At 42.6% G+C, this 15,530-nt stretch overlaps 2 protein-coding genes across 3 annotated transcripts; both read left to right on the forward strand.

The window, feature by feature from the left end:
* The first annotated feature begins 4,890 nt into the window (after nt 1-4,890).
* Nucleotides 4,891-12,505, forward strand: sncb (synuclein, beta). Of its 2 annotated transcripts, XM_011610796.2 has the most exons (6): nt 4,891-5,069; nt 5,919-6,049; nt 7,895-7,924; nt 8,144-8,229; nt 10,919-11,005; nt 12,370-12,505. In XM_011610796.2, exons 2-6 carry the CDS (start codon nt 5,929-5,931, stop codon nt 12,397-12,399), a joined length of 354 nt encoding a protein of 117 aa, XP_011609098.1. In that variant the 5' UTR covers nt 4,891-5,069; nt 5,919-5,928; the 3' UTR covers nt 12,400-12,505. The 2 variants fall into 2 exon arrangements, with proteins under 2 accessions (XP_011609098.1, NP_001029018.1); NM_001033846.1 differs by lacking the exon at nt 4,891-5,069 and having other exon boundaries at nt 5,929-6,049; nt 12,370-12,399.
* Nucleotides 12,506-13,339: 834 nt separating this feature from the next.
* On the forward strand, nt 13,340-14,440 carry LOC105417390 (uncharacterized). Its single transcript, XM_074084931.1, has 3 exons — nt 13,340-13,623; nt 13,800-13,862; nt 14,117-14,440. Exons 1-3 carry the CDS (start codon nt 13,545-13,547, stop codon nt 14,218-14,220), a joined length of 246 nt encoding a protein of 81 aa, XP_073941032.1. The 5' UTR covers nt 13,340-13,544; the 3' UTR covers nt 14,221-14,440.
* The last annotated feature ends 1,090 nt before the right edge of the window (nt 14,441-15,530 follow it).

The following is a 15,530-nucleotide window of genomic DNA, read 5'->3' on the forward strand; positions in this document are numbered from 1 at the left end:
GGAGCCATTTTGCACCACTTCAAAGGATTCTGCTCTGCCTCAGAACTTTGGGCTGATGCGCCCATTGCTGATATTTTTATGACAGAACATGCATGGTGATATGTTTTTCAGCCGTTATCTTCACTCATTGGCAGAGCGACGCACCATTTTGGGGATCTTATCAACACCTTAAGCTCTGTCACTACAACCCTTCTTATCTGAGCACCGACACTCCCCAACAGTGACGTGACAAAACACTTGATTTTGTGTTTAGAAGCTGAGAAAAGTTGCCATTTGCCTGCTGAATGAAGCAGGTAGAGTCCTTTGCAATACACCTGAGAATGAGTGCAATATCACAAGGCCACACTGTGCACAACAAAGCAAAAAAGTGACAAATCCGGCTGTAAAATGCAGCCTTTGTGATGCAAAGCACGCTGGGAAGGCACGTGATGCAGTGCAAACATGTTTGATTCCTGCTCTGCTCATTATTTTGGCCGCACAAACCCAGTCTCAGCCTCTGCTATATTTGCCCCTTTTAATCTGCAGTTAAAACCTGAATCCGTTTACATAAATGGCTGGATTCAAAACTGCACCCTGACAGCACCCACGTTGTCAATGTGCTCTGCTTTAAATCATCCATCTGGAAGCCCCATATGGAAGATTCTGTCAGGTTTGTGTAGACAGGGCACCTGCAACGCGGGTGTAGGAAAGACACCCCGTTATCCTACTGAGGTCTGGAGCTGCAGTGCTTATTTCCAGAGAGCTCGTGTCCTGCATCATTTCCGCCCTGGTGCGAGCGGCGCTCCTCTCTGATGCTGCACTACCATCTGCTGGAGAACCAACAGGCAGATGTGATGAGGAACGCCTTCTCTCTCGCTCGCTCGCTCTCTCTCTCTCTCTCCCTGGCTGTAACAGAGATTGATTTCTCTGTCTGTCACTGATGACATTGTACGATTGCTGTGTTTAAATTAGCAGCAGCCTGATAAAAGAATATAAATGGACCAAATCTCCCAGGACCTGAACTCTTATGCGCTGTATCAGTGGTGTAACGGTTATAAAAGCCTCATTGATACGGCTTCAAATTGACAATGGCCTGTGACAGCTCCCATTTATGATCAGACTGCAGTTTGGCAGTATGCTAGAGGGAAGAGCTCGACTCTGAGCACAAACTGCTAATAACCGCAGCTGTTTGAATCTTCTAAAAGGCAAACACAACACATTATGTAATGTAATTATGTATCCGAATTAATAGCGGGCACTTTTACAGGCAACCAGCCAGCTGGGATGGCTTTATGTAACTGCCATCATTTGACAAATAAAAGAAGTCTTTTTTTTTCTTGTCTAGCAGCCGTACACACATTCAAGCCATATAAAAAAATATTCTCTTGGCATTTCTGCAGTCAGCTTTTAGCCAGTTTAATAAATTGCCACAACATGATTATCATATTCCTTCCTATGTGCTACTTTTTTGATTCCGCTACTCCCAGGTGTCGACAACAACCATTAAATGGTCTTCTGCAGATTCATGAATCATGCGTGCACGTGGAGAGATGGAAAACAGCTTTGAGCGCTTTATATGCAAAATTAGCATAAAGCATTTAATGTTAGTTGGGCTGTTACTATACCCAAAGGATACTTCCAGAGCAGACTAAAGACTTACCCACAGAGCATTTTATAAATGATGTAGACAGTGGATAAAGGATCGCTAAAGCAAACATGTTTAAAACTGATGATGCATAAATTAATCCACATTATGAAAAAGGAATGTCACACAGTCATCCTTAATGACACACACACACACACTTCATCACAAAGTGTCATTAAGTATGATAGAGCACAAGTCATCTGCTGCTTTTGCATGAGGCACACAGTGACACCCCCACGCAGGAAGGACAGAGTCAGATAAACAGTCATTTTTAGGCTCTTTTCACTTACATATGAGATGGGAGGGCATCTTGAGCCACTTTGAGATTGGACAAATGCACATATGAGAGAATGAGCCGAGATTGCTTAAGGTAATGACAAAAGCATTCGCGCTACATCGACTCATAAAAGCTATTTTCTACGTCCGGAGGAAAGTCATATACAAGTAAATGATTCATCCCACTCTGCCCCCGGTATACATTAAACTGAATCGATTCCTCTGCGCTTTGGTTTGATATGCACCTTGGCCAGTGCTGTGAATAATAATCAGAGTGGCCTGAAAAGATAAACAGTCCCTGCTGCCCCCTAGAGGTCTGCAGGCTTAGCTGGCTTTATTGTTTCACCCATGATTCACAGAAACCACAGCAACTGTCTCCACAGTCAGACTGAGGTATCCAGTTACAGCAAGACACAGGAAGGCGGGAGGAGGGAGGAGAATTCAGCTAACTGGGTCTCAGAAGGCACCTGCAGCGCTTATATGCATGTAAGAGACGCAATGACTTGCAATCCAGCAGCGGTAAATTGTAGTTTTAGCACAACTGCAGCCTTTGTCAAGGTTTTAAGGATTGATTGGAATTATATTGAGCTAGCCACGACAGGCCGACTCCACTTGGACGCGTGTGAAAGGAAAAACATGACGCAGCAGCTCAGGTCATAAAGAAGCCATAATTATAAAAGGAGGGTCACTTGAGGCTGAAAGGGCCTGCGAAGAAATCTGATTATAGTGATTTTATGGTGCGCGCTGGGAGCGGTTGATTTCACTCTGTGTGAACTGGACATTTACAAGTAACCAAATAAATTTACTCAAATACTTGCTTTATGTGACTTTTTATTTGATTATTCCCCTTCAACTCTAGTCATCCATATGAGCTAAATTGTGTATTCCTCTAAAAATGATCCTCGCCACTGTCACACAAAAAATGTTGACATATTCAGATGCATGTTTCATAGATTGTTCTCTGCAGATCACTTTCACCTGGATCACTTTGCCAAAACATAAAGTAACTGTCCAATTCAGCTTAAATCAGTCTGCAAGAAGGCTGCAGCCTGCAGATTTATTTGGATAAGGACCTAAAACATGCAGACAAATCTGCACATTAATCACTGTGGACAACATCAAAATTCTGGTAAGCGATCAAATTAAATCAGTAAAATACTCAAGTCTCAAATATCCAGTTTATTCTTTAGTTCTGTGTTTCCAAATGTGTGCATTCCCATCAATAATTTTTAACTGTTTTGGTATCAATATGATATATGATAACTAATTAGCATGTTTATCATCTGGAAAGAACATCAGTGATCACAAACTATTGCAGCTTTTCTTGAAAGTAAGATTATAGATATTAAATCGATACAAACCTTTGAATTCTGGACTGATTAATTGCAGGCAGGTCTGTAAAATAAATCAGCTATCATGCCGTGTATTGCTGTCAGGAAAAATGTGCTGTTCTAAATAGAAACAGTACATTGTAACAAGGTTAATCAAACAAGAGAATATACAACCTTTCCTCCACCTATAGAATATATTCAGGGAGTTATGGTAAAAGCTAACCAAATTTGTTGCTTTGAGATTTTTGTTTGCATGTGAGTTTATTCAAATTGTATTTCTATCTATCAAGTATGATAAATTAGAATTAAATGAATTAAGAACGTGCATGTGTTTAATAGAAACAAAAAAGAAAATATGAACGAATCGTCCATGTTCCGTTCTGGCCACAAGAGGGCAGCAGCTCACAACACAATGAATTGGTGTGACGTAACAGTAACACAAGTAATTTAAAGACGAAATACATTGAACGAGCTTCATGTAAAGTAGGTGAACAGCACAAGCGCCATTCAGATCAGGACCATGGACAGAGAGACAGAACTGATCAGGACCATGGACAGAGACACGGAACTGATCAGAACCATGGACAGAGACACGGAACTGATCAGGACCATGGACAGAGACACGGAACTGATCAGGACCATGGACAGAGACACGGAACTGATCAGGACCATGGACAGTGTCTGATGGTTTAGTGTAAAATAATGCCCACAAAATTAGGAATGATGAGACTATCGTTAATTTTTAATCAGTCAGACGATTATTAGACACAATTCTATACAACAACATCTGCTGGTCTCCTTAAATCTCCATATTTTTCTCTGTAACTTTCTGTGTAAAGCAAACATTGATGAACACGGCGCAACACATTCGTCTATTTTCCTTCTTTATATGCTAGTTAGGGGGTAAAACCTCGATATGTGCTGTTGCTCACCTGATTTTGAACCGACAGAAAACGACACTGGGGTTCTCCTCAAAACTGAGCACTACGACGAGAGTGACGTCACTAGCATATCGTCACTTTTACTAAAGAGGTGGTGGTGGGGGGGCGGATTTTAACCCTTTGCTAAAGCCACCTTGAACCGGTAAAGAATGTGGAAATGTGGATCCCCACCTCTGTGTCACATATCTGCAGCTGAATCTGATCGGCTGCATCGTGATCGCTGTGTTCCGTCAAACTGACGTTCTGCAAATTAAAGCCTCGTTTTGGTTGTTGACAATAATCTCGACATTGCTGACTTGAACAAATATGACTCGTTTTCTACCGAAAAGCACGGTTTCACCGCATGATTACAGGATCCTGCTGTTGCCCCTGCAGCTTCGATCATGTCGGGTCTGGACACACGGGGGTAAGAAGATGGGTGTTTAAGTCTACCACCTACTCCACCGCAACTACTGATGTAAAACCGGTTAACTGAAGTTAAGAATACAACAAATGATGCTTTGAACAGGACAGTAGATGGGGGCCAACGGCCGCAGTTTTAAGGGTGCAATAGATGGAGGCAGCACATTCAGATCCAAAATGGATCCCCGGAGAGCCATTCAAAGAAAAGTTGATTAGATCTGTTGTGTGTGAAATATGGGTCGAAGTGCAATAAAGGGAAGCTTGCCATGATGATGAATATGGAGAGAGAGAGCGAGAGAGAGAGAGAGCGAGAGAGCGGTGGGGTGGGGGGATCGTCTCAGCCGCACTCTGAAGAGGGACGTCCCTGTTGGTGGAGATCAGTCCCGAGGAAGGCCCACACACTGATCATTTCAAATATATCCCGTTCAGACGTCTGTTTGTCTCCACCGCGTGACCGAATCATAAGGGGAAAAGTCCAAGGCTCTTTGGGAACAGGTAAGAGCTCGATCGCATCTTTTTCTCCCCGTCATTTTAGATGCACATAGAGGTCACCCCCATTGGAGGATCAGGCACATTAGCGTCGTCCTACGGAGGCTCTGGTTGCACCGCATGTGGAAGCCACATGCAAAATGTCGGGAAATATTCGTGAAAAGGACGTGGCTCACAACCCCCCCCCCCCCCCCCGTCGGTCGCAAAACGTGAGCAAGGGGCGACATTAAGGACGTAGTAGTGTGAAGATTATACAACAACCTTTGGATGCAAGCATATCATGCTGTTCTGCTGCCTGTTTCACGCTGATGGCCCCGCACCCGTGATCGGACAATCTCTGGATGTCACCCCTGCCATCCTCCCCCCAGCTACATTCTGCAACATAACGCAGCCTTTTAGCATAAAATGCAACCCGGTTGGTTAAAAGCGGGCCGCATTTCTCCCATGCACTGTCATCTCGCTGCCACCCAGAGTTGCTTTTCACTCGAGCCATAATTAATGAGCCCATCTTCATGTCACCGTTTCATTGAACTCTTTCTGCAGCTGAATATTTCATGCTTTGACGTGGATGTGGAAAAGGGGGGTTTGCGTGCGTGAGTGAACACAGGGATTTTACTACAGCGTGAAATGCCTGCAGTTCAGGGTCCGACCACAAGGGGCGTAGCCGCCTTCCATTACCTTCAAGCCCACGATTAAAGAGGGTTTTAATCTAAAGAGGAAACGATTGGAAATAACTGATTGTAGAAGCTTATGGGTCATGAGGGAGCCGGCATGCCAATGTCCATTAAATTGAAATGTTCTTTTCTTTCTTTTGCAAAGTGACGGCAGTGATTCACTGTCTCTCTCTCTCCATAGCTCGGCCAAGATGGATGTGTTTATGAAGGGTTTGTCTAAGGCTAAAGAGGGCATGGCTGTGGCTGCAGAGAAGACCAAGGAAGGTGTTGCAGTTGCAGCTGAGAAGACTAAAGAAGGAGTCATGTTTGTAGGTAAGATGATCAGCGAACGCCTGCAAGTGGGTCCGCTGAGGCTGATCATGTCCCTGCTGTATGCAGGAGCAGGAACAACTCAGAGGAGAATAGATTTAATGATTTTGCTGCTGCAGCAAAGGCGCTCCAATAAATGGTTGAATAATGGCATGATTTCAATTATATTCCACAGTAAGGCCTAATTTACAACCATGAGAGGTAAAAAAATGTTAAAGTTCAGGTCTTACCTAGTAAATCCATTTTATTTGGATGGGTAATGTGTAAGACAGTAAGTCAAATTAGTTTAGTTTAGTAAAGAGTATTAGAATTCAAACGCAGCCCTTTTTTAGATTACAACAGCCTACCAAAGCTGATCAGTATCGCTCTAAAATCAACATTTTAATGTTGTCTCCTAAACAATGTCCAGTTCCTATAGAGGGTAAAAATATGATCGAATGTCCGTGTGTCCTTTCACCTGACCGGCTGAAATAGGGACAGGGGTTAGCTGATCATGTCTGGTCGACTGAAGCAGCCCCACCCCAGCGTCGCCACCCTCTGACAGCTGAGATAGTCTCTCAGGAGGGATCTGCAGTGATTAGTTCCATCCATTCAATGTTTTAGAGCAGTCTCCAAACCCCAGGGCCTGGAGACAGGCACATAAAGGTGTCAGCCTTCAAGAAAATCCATTCATATTTCTGCCCCTCCCATTAAAACATGTGACGCCGCTGTCACAACACACACGCCATCATCCTGCTGATCTCTCCTGTGACGTGTTTGCCTGTATGTGTGCGCGCGCACGACTGCTGTGTGCCGCTCGTCGAGCGTGGTGTTGGCCTAGAAAGCTCCATATGATTTGCTTGAAGGCTGCTCTTGGAGGAGGGGTAGGAGTGATCTGATAGGGCCGCGGCCCACCTTTTGACAGCTGCTGCAGCCCGCCCACCCGGCTCAGCTGAGCGATCAGCCTGCATGAAGCAGGGAGGAGAGGGAGAAGACAGAAAGGCCTGCTCCATGGCAAATGAATGTCACAACTGTTGTATTAGAGGCTCTGGTGTTTGTACAGGGCCACTCTAAGAGCAGCAAAATCAGTAATACAGACTCGCTTTATGTATAGCAGGTTTACATGGTTATTAGTGGTGATAACCTTCCCAAGCATCACTACTATCTGATGCTAATGCTCTTCTGGTGTTTTAAGGCATTTTTCCATCACTAAATTGACATAATGGATTTGGATTTTACAGGTCCAAATGTAGTTTAACCTGATTCGAACGTGCTGGTTTAGGGCTGTAGCGCTGTACGTTATCACCAGTCCATCTCTCCTCGTTTGGCTTTTAGCATCCCAGCCACCTATGTGACTTGAGCAGAAAAGAGGATGAAAAAGTTATCATAGCAATGAGGCAAACAGTGAAACCCAAATAGACTGTCGGAGTGTGTAGCAAATGCTTCATATCTGCCGTAGATCACAAGCATAAGGAGTTCTGTGGTTTCTAATAGAGAGGAGAGAGCAACTCGACCGCTGCTGTTCTGTAGCGTCTCTTGAGAAATGCATTTGTATTTACTTACTTGTGTTGTTCCTCAGGTCATTTACAAGTAAAACATCCTCACCGCATTTAACCATCCAGCTAGAGTGAATCCAACAATAGCTAATAACATTTTTTTTTAAATGCAGCAGCTGTTCTTTTACTATATCCCTATGAGGCTTCAGATTGTATGCCTGAAATTTTACGTTCCTCTACGTTTAAATAAAGTTTGCTCTATATAAACAAAGGAAATGTTCGGCTCAACTGCAAATAACGGTGGGTTAACCTTTAAAAGAGCTATTACCCATTCTAACCTTTTTTCCCCTCTTCTTTTATTGCAATATGCTAGGTAACAAAGCCAAAGACAGCGTGGGCACAGGTGAGTTTTACTGTCTCTCATATGTTGAGTTAATTTCTGTGAATAAAATAAAAAATAGAAACAAGTGGAACGAGATCGATAGAAATAATGTTACATCTGCAAAACCCTTGTTTAACAACCGCGATGCTGATGGGGAAGGTGGAAATTACAGAGACGACACTTTCAATCTGTGCGTTGACTCACTAGCATATATATGCATGACGGTGTGTGTCCCTGCAGTGGCTGAGAAGACCACTGGAGCGATGGGAAACATTGTGGCAGCCACTGGCCTGGTGAAAAAAGACGAGTTCCCTACTGACATGAACGTATGTATCTACTGTCTGCTGCTGTCATGAAATACAGCAACTAACAAACGTACTGTGGCGTTGTGAGGGCTGTCTGACACATAAATAACGTTTAAAAATCATTCACACAATGCTTTCATTTTTTTTTTTTGCATAACATTTGGTGTCGTGGAGTACAATTAAAGTTTTACAAGCTTGAAACTACAAGATTGCAGTACATACATATATTTTATACAAACATATTACAATACGTCATCATCAACATCATCATTAACGACATATGAGACAAACAGCAGTTGTTTTCATATTTTTTAATGATAAATTTATCTCCATTTCGATTGGATGTCAGTTTTTAACAATGCAAACTGCTACAGATATACACTTTAAATACTGTATTCGTTATTTTGGATGTGTTGTGGACAGCGTTCACATTTGAGGGGGGGTGGCAGTTTCACTCGATGCACAGTGTCAGCCAAGAGCCGTGAATTTATATTCACACGTATCTGTATCATTATGCAATTCTGGTGTGCAGTATACATTCTTCTGCAATCCTAGCAAATGCCAGGTAGCCAATTCTGGAGAAAAGAAAGATCACATATTACCAGATATAGTGGGAAAATAAGACCAACTTAAAGTAAATTGGCACTGCCCACACTGGCAGTTAGTGTAGCAGATTGTCCACTTCGAATGGCATGTGCTTCAAACAACTGAAAACAGGGTGAAAAAATAAAAATAAAATCTAGATAGGAGGCAGCCATGTCTGTGAGATGTCCGTTCATGATATCAGCTGAGAAACTGACAGATTGCTAACAGAAGACAAGTTTGCAGATAAATGGATAGAGGTGAAGTCACCGTCTAGTTCAGGACAAGACAGGGTGACTTGTATTGGAGCCATGCTAGTCAAGTAATGTCAAGTCAAACAATTCTGAAGGCACAGAAATGGTACAGTCCACTGAAGGGGTGTTTGAAATCCTGTTGCCTTGAGTATTCCTTGCATAATAAACAGGAATTGGGAAATACTATGTAACCAAACATTTATTAATTAAATTGATCAAATATCTAGCTACCCTCCAAACTTTTGCGGGGTCCAAATCACATTTGAGGGATTAAAACCCGCATTGAACTTCCCCAGTAATTCGAAGCCTGGTTGTGGAGAATTAAATGACATCATCCAACATGCTCAGCACTTGGAACGTCACTGTGCTGTTTGCATGTGCTAATAATAAATGAATGCTGCTCTGCACATCACGCTGAAACTTAATCTGCTTTTTCTTTTCCCTGTGTCAGTGCCCATCGTGGCTGATATTAAAAATAATAATAAATAGTACCTAGAGGGAGAACAAACTGGATTTTCCATAGATGCTAAACAAAAATCAAGAGAGCGCAGTGGATGTTTGCCAAGTTTTTGCCTAAATTATTCTGCAGCCCTGTCAGCTTATTACGACTGATGCTCCTCCCCCCAACCCCTGTAAAACTGGAATTCTCCTGGCCTGTCCTAAAGCCTTATTTGGAGAGCTGAACCCTCTCCAGTGAGTCACTAATCAAGTAAATCTGATAACTGGTCTAATAAAACCCCAACAGCGTTATCAAGTGATAAAACTGGGTTTGGCAACACCCTGACAGCACACTGCTACACTGGTTACATGAATGCTCTTCAGCCAGAGTGTCCTGCAGGAATTATAAAGAAAAGCATTCATACAAAACCACATTTCATTTAAAAATAATATGTGAATCACATCTGACTGACACTGGGCTTTATCTTCAGCTTAAGCAATGAGTAAAATGAAACACCAACTGTTTCTTCCCCCTCTGCTCCTCTGTCTGTCCTTTATTGTGCTCCCTTTTTCCCCAGAAGATGATCTGGCTGATTAGATGCCTCTTTGTGGTGGTTTCCTATTATTCAGCACTTAAGGCAGTGGTAATCACGTTTGTCGGCTTAAAGCAATAGCATCGGCTTCTCGCAGAACATGGGATTATAGGACGATCTTCTCTGGCCTAATTGACTCAATTACTGCCGGGTTTAAAAATAAATGTGTGCTGACCCACTAGCTTTGTTTTTTATGGCCGTGATGAGGCAGGCACAGCCGTCTGCTGTCAGGCCACTGTTTGTTTTCTTCATCAGCTCTGGTTAACTGGGATCAAAATTGGTCATTTATTTTTAGTTATTTTACTGCAAAGGAGTTCAAATCATTAATATTTTATTTGCTGATCAAACACGCATCTCTGTGAGGTGGTGTTCAGGTACAACACCCTGTTTAAGGCCAAACTGTTGACTGAACATGCTAATACTCAGGGGGCTCAAATCAATCGGCTGCTGGTCAAATTAAAACGTGATCTGATGAGGCTGGAGTCCGAAATGTTTTGGGAATATCCAAAATTTGGGGGTGGGCGTACTTTGGAGGCTATCATTTTAGATTTCAACTTTGATTTTGGACATTTTGGACACTAGAAGGAATTCTTCTTCCTATGGGCTTTGTGGTAAATCTCTGAAAGTTGGGAGAGAAAAAAACCTTTGAGAAACAGCTTTGGATGTTTATTTTCCTGACAACTGGATGCTTTTCCTCTCCAACAATGGCAGATTCTGGATTACCATTGAACAACATTTGTTTACTATAGAGAGAATGCAGAGAACAATCTGTGTTTAGTCCACTCACAAATATGTATCATGGCTTATGTCACCACAGAGCTGTTCTCTATTTTGTCTCTGCAGCCTGAGGAGTATGGGCAGGAGGCCATGGAGGGCCAGGGAGAGGCAATGCTGGACCCAGAAGGAGAGACATATGATGAGTCCCAGCAGGTAATCCGTGTACACAAAATCAACTGACTACTTCTTCCTGCATGTCTCTGATCAGCCTGTAAATAGCTTTTTGTGGTTTGGTGAGACTCCTCCAATAATGTGTGTGTGTATGTGTGTGTCTGTGTTGCTGTTGAGATGAATCCATTGACTCACAGCAGATGGAAGCTCATCAGTATTCAACAACCCCGCTCGGTTACACATTTTGTTCCGTATTGAATTTCAATAGCACTCCACACTTGCCCTCCACTTCTGCTCCACGCAATCTCTGCAGCGCACATGCAAGTAATTGTTTACTGGGAAAAGAAAACAGAGGCTTAGTCAAGCCAATGGCGAGGGAAAGAGTTTGGGGCTCTCCTGTCCAGTCATGCACTTATACCCATGAGGAATGCATGTCATTACATGTACACAGCACACGATTCAACTGCCATTAAAATACAGAAAAACACAGATGAACAAATATTTGTGTGTGGGATGGGGGGAGGGGGGTGTTAGACACCCATGGTTATTTCTGGAACTGTGCAACAGAGAGAGTAACCATACAGCTGAAAATAGCCTTCACAGCTAATTAAATTTGATTGGAATTAGATTTTGTACATACAGTCATCATATTCACTGCACCAGTCTGACATTTTCTTAAGCTCATCTTTTTCTTCGAACATCCTAATCTATTTAAAATGAGCTCTTGCATAATCTTCTAGTAGTACTGAAAGTATCCAGTCATGGGAAAGGATCTTCTCTCCATTCATCTTTTCTTCCTTTTCCCCATCAGAAGAGTGCCATAGTAATCAGCTTGAGTATTAAATACGCAGGTATTCAAATCAAAAGTGAAGGAAAAGAGATCTTCTATCGCCCTCCTCCATTTTTCTGTCCCTCTCCTCCTACATTTCATCTCCCCTCCCCCATCCTTTGCGACACCAGTGATGTGTGAGCTCTCTCTGAATGGGTGTGGTGATGACGTCGCAAGCCGCAAAGCACTGTGGGTAATGTCAGGCTTTCCCTGCATTGCCGTAAATATGGAGTCGGAGCGCTGCAGCACAAACCCAAGTCAGAAAAAAATTCCTCTCATTCAATATCTCCGTCGGGTGCATAGGCACCCATTACCATATGGCACCCATTACCTCATCAAGGTGCTGTTATTTATTTACAATCGTGCGCGTAGTGGGCGTGTGTGGGGGTTGCGACCATGCTGGAATGTGCTCACGACGTGCCCTTGACAGGATGGATCTGCTGCTGCCCCCTTCCGGCTAAAGAGAGACACTGCACCAGCGCTTAGCGCCGTGATGGAAAGACACCATTAGAATCAGTTTTTTCTGAAGAATTCTGTGTGATCAAAGCATTTTAAGTCTCTATTTTTCTGTTCACAGGAGAGCCAGGACTACGAGCCAGAGGCGTAAATGCTTCACTACGAGCCGCCATCCAACCAGCAGCACAATAATATTTATAATAATAAAAAGGACAAATGCTGAAACTATTACAATTATCCTCCTGTGGCAAAAAAAATCAAGAAATCAAGAAAAAAAAGCATTCCCACTGAAAAGTTCTTCCTTCAAGACAAATCTTTTATGACTATATATTGTAAATGTCATGTTATTAATGTAATGTGTTGGATGTAGGTGTTTGAGATGTAGGAATTGCTCACTCTGTCTCCTTTCCTTGACTCCCTCCCAATGAAATGAGACAAGAGTGGCTTGTGACTTTGTACTCGTGTGTTTCTGTATTTAGAAATGTGCAATAGATGTTCATCTTCCAATGGGACATTGGGAGTGGAAAAAATAAATATGCCCGGTTGCAAGCAGATATGGAAAACAATAATATCCTCTTAAGTGTCAACAATGCCTGTACGTGGGTTCTTTATTTTTACATTTCTTTTGAAATTTCACAATATTTAAGATTATTCTGCTACTTTATTTTGATTTTTTTTACAAAAAAAAACAAAAACATTGTGTCTTTATAGTTGCCTGTGAGCCCATTCTTTTTGACCACCTGCTTGAATTGGACTGAGTATACATGTTTGTGTGTGGGCGTGTTTGTGTGTACCGAAGATTTTAACAAGTTGAAGTCAATATATTATGTCTTTAAATCACAATGGTTGTCACATCAATATGTGCTTTAAATTGCAGGACTTGTCAGTATAAGGGTTTATGTGTTAAAGCCAGACATACATTCCTCTGTAAATAAAAACAACAAAAATCATTCTGTTAGTGTTAGATCATATTTAAAAAAACTGATGTTTTTTCGACTGAAGTTGTGTCTTAGACCAGGTTTGATTCAGCCATGGCCCTTTTTGTTGCCCCATTTCAGAGAGTTTGATTAGGGGGTGTATAAAATCTGCTGACTGCGCTCCTGTTCTTGGCATAACGCTGCCATTGCTGGGATGCCAGTCTGATCTGGGACTCTGAACGGGTTTTGTTCGGGTTAATCCAGCTGGAACGTGCAGGGTCGGTAGTGTTGGGCTCAAACGAGGGGTATTAAACAGCCGTGCCCGGCTGCTGTCTGCACAGATGGATGGACACAAGCTGCAAGGACAGAGACAGGAGCCATGGCCTCTTTTAAGAAGTCCTTTGAGAACCTGAAAGGAACGAGCCACACTGCTGCCAAAGGAGCCGCCGACACTGCAGGTAGAGAAGAGAGGATCTAAATGGGCCTTGATCCGGTCCTAAATGTTGGTTTTGACTTGACTGACTGGGGGGAAATATATACATGTATCAAATATTTCCAGGCTTCTATTTTCTAGTATCTCACAAAAACATCCAACTGGAGCTCTTCCAGCTTGATTTGCTGTGATGTGTTTCAGTGCAGGCAGCTCAAGAGACTGTGCAGCAGGTGGCAGAGTCCTCCAAAGAAGCTGCCAACACAGGTAAAGGTCATATTGGTCAGCCTGAGCTTAGAACAACTATTTTTGAAAAGCCAGGAGGATGGAAATGTTTGCAAAGTCATATTTATGGATGCTTTTTACAGTAGGTGTTGAAATTACTTTAAAAATATTGTTTTAGTAGCCTTCTCGCTTAAAGCTGATTATTCAGATTGTAAGCACAAATATGATAAACTACACGTCAGCATTTATGTAATTCAAGTCTCATCAGTGATGCTTGTTTTTACGTCTCTTTGAAGCTGCTCAGGAAGCTGGCAGACAGGCACAAGAGACCATCGAAAAAGCTGCAGACAAGGCTGCAAACACCATCAAGGAGTTTGGACGGAGAGTGGATGGCAAATGAGCCGTGAAAAAAAAATGTGGATTCTGGCTGATGCACCAAAGCAAACGGCTCCCCAACAAGGCTTCAGTCCAGCAAATCATTGGTGGGTGGGGGGGTAAAATATATATTCAGCTGACATTCCATGGGAAATCTTTACAAAATGTTCTTTTCTTTTTAAATATTTACTTCTCATCCGTGTTTCTCGTCTGATGTTAGATTTCATCACATGTGACTATTTTGGGAAATAAAAATATACCAAACCATGTGTGTGTGTGTGTGTGTGTGTGTGTGTGTGATCATGACAAACACCGTGGTGATAACTGAAGTAAATGTTTTGTGTGTGTCCGTGTGTCCTCACATTTACTAGTCCTAAATTGCCAGGGACAGCTCAGGGTCATGAACTACAGATGTTTGAGCAGCAAGGATCAGGGGATTCAAAATGACCAACTCACATCATGATAAAATACACAATCGAGCAACAATACATAAAAACATAAAAACACATTCTGCTGAATAAATAAAAATGAATAAATGATATATTGAAAAGTGATCTAGCAACCCCACAAGTTAACCCCAGTAAAAAGCTAAGCCATTGAACCTCCATTTCTGGGAAAAGACACCAACATTGGTTAAAAACAAATACCCCAGGGGGTTGTTAAAGCGAATATATCTAATTGTGTCCCTGTTCCAAGAATAAGGTTTGATATCAGCCTGGAAGTGTGAAGTGGGAGGCTCAGAGGCGGCTAGATTATGGTCATGATTGACCTTACCTGACCCAGTCATCATTATTGATGGTGGCAAGTAGGTTTTTCCAAAGGGGAAAGACTGTCAGTTGGGCAAATGGCGTCATTGGAGTTGGTACTTGGAGTGATCGACCCTCCGAGACCTTCGGTGGTTGTGGTTTGGATGTGTCGGCGCCTGGTGGATTATGTTCATGGTGTAGGAGAGATGCTGCGGACCATTTAGGGGGAGTCATCTGTTGTTGAGTTTGTGGGGTAGATTTATGGTCTGTTGGTCCAGCGGTCTGTGGGGGTTTCATCGGGCCTCTTTTTGTAGGTTGAGTTTTGTGTTGGTGGTCTGGGAGGAATTTTTCTGGTTGTGTAGATAGAGGGTGGTCTGGAACAAGTCAATAACTTTGTTAGCCATTGTCCGGGAAGTGGCTGTTGGAAGAGAGGATATGGAGCAGTATTGCTGGATTTATTCTATAATAAATGTGCATGGACCCAGGTGAAAGAACAGTTTAGAGGGGGCTTGTGGTTTGGGCAATATTTGGAGTTCTTCTGCGGTTTATGGAACAGTGGGTAGGGTATTGTCCATTGGATTTGAAGTTG

The sequence above is a fragment of the Takifugu rubripes genome, chromosome 14, assembly GCF_901000725.2.
Source record: "Takifugu rubripes chromosome 14, fTakRub1.2, whole genome shotgun sequence".
Taxonomy (NCBI): Eukaryota; Metazoa; Chordata; class Actinopteri; order Tetraodontiformes; family Tetraodontidae; genus Takifugu; species Takifugu rubripes.

Bases quoted from the DNA above. Each gene is read 5' to 3' on its own strand.
- LOC105417390 (XM_074084931.1), top strand. From the start codon at position 13,545: ATGGCCTCTTTTAAGAAGTCCTTTGAGAACCTGAAAGGAACGAGCCAC. The intron at 13,624-13,799 runs GTAGAGAAGAGA...GATGTGTTTCAG, and splicing joins AGGAGCCGCCGACACTGCAG to TGCAGGCAGCTCAAGAGACT. The intron at 13,863-14,116 runs GTAAAGGTCATA...GTCTCTTTGAAG, and splicing joins CAAAGAAGCTGCCAACACAG to CTGCTCAGGAAGCTGGCAGA.
- sncb (XM_011610796.2), top strand. From the start codon at position 5,929: ATGGATGTGTTTATGAAGGGTTTGTCTAAGGCTAAAGAGGGCATGGCT. The intron at 6,050-7,894 runs GTAAGATGATCA...GCAATATGCTAG, and splicing joins AGAAGGAGTCATGTTTGTAG to GTAACAAAGCCAAAGACAGC. The intron at 7,925-8,143 runs GTGAGTTTTACT...GTGTCCCTGCAG, and splicing joins CAAAGACAGCGTGGGCACAG to TGGCTGAGAAGACCACTGGA.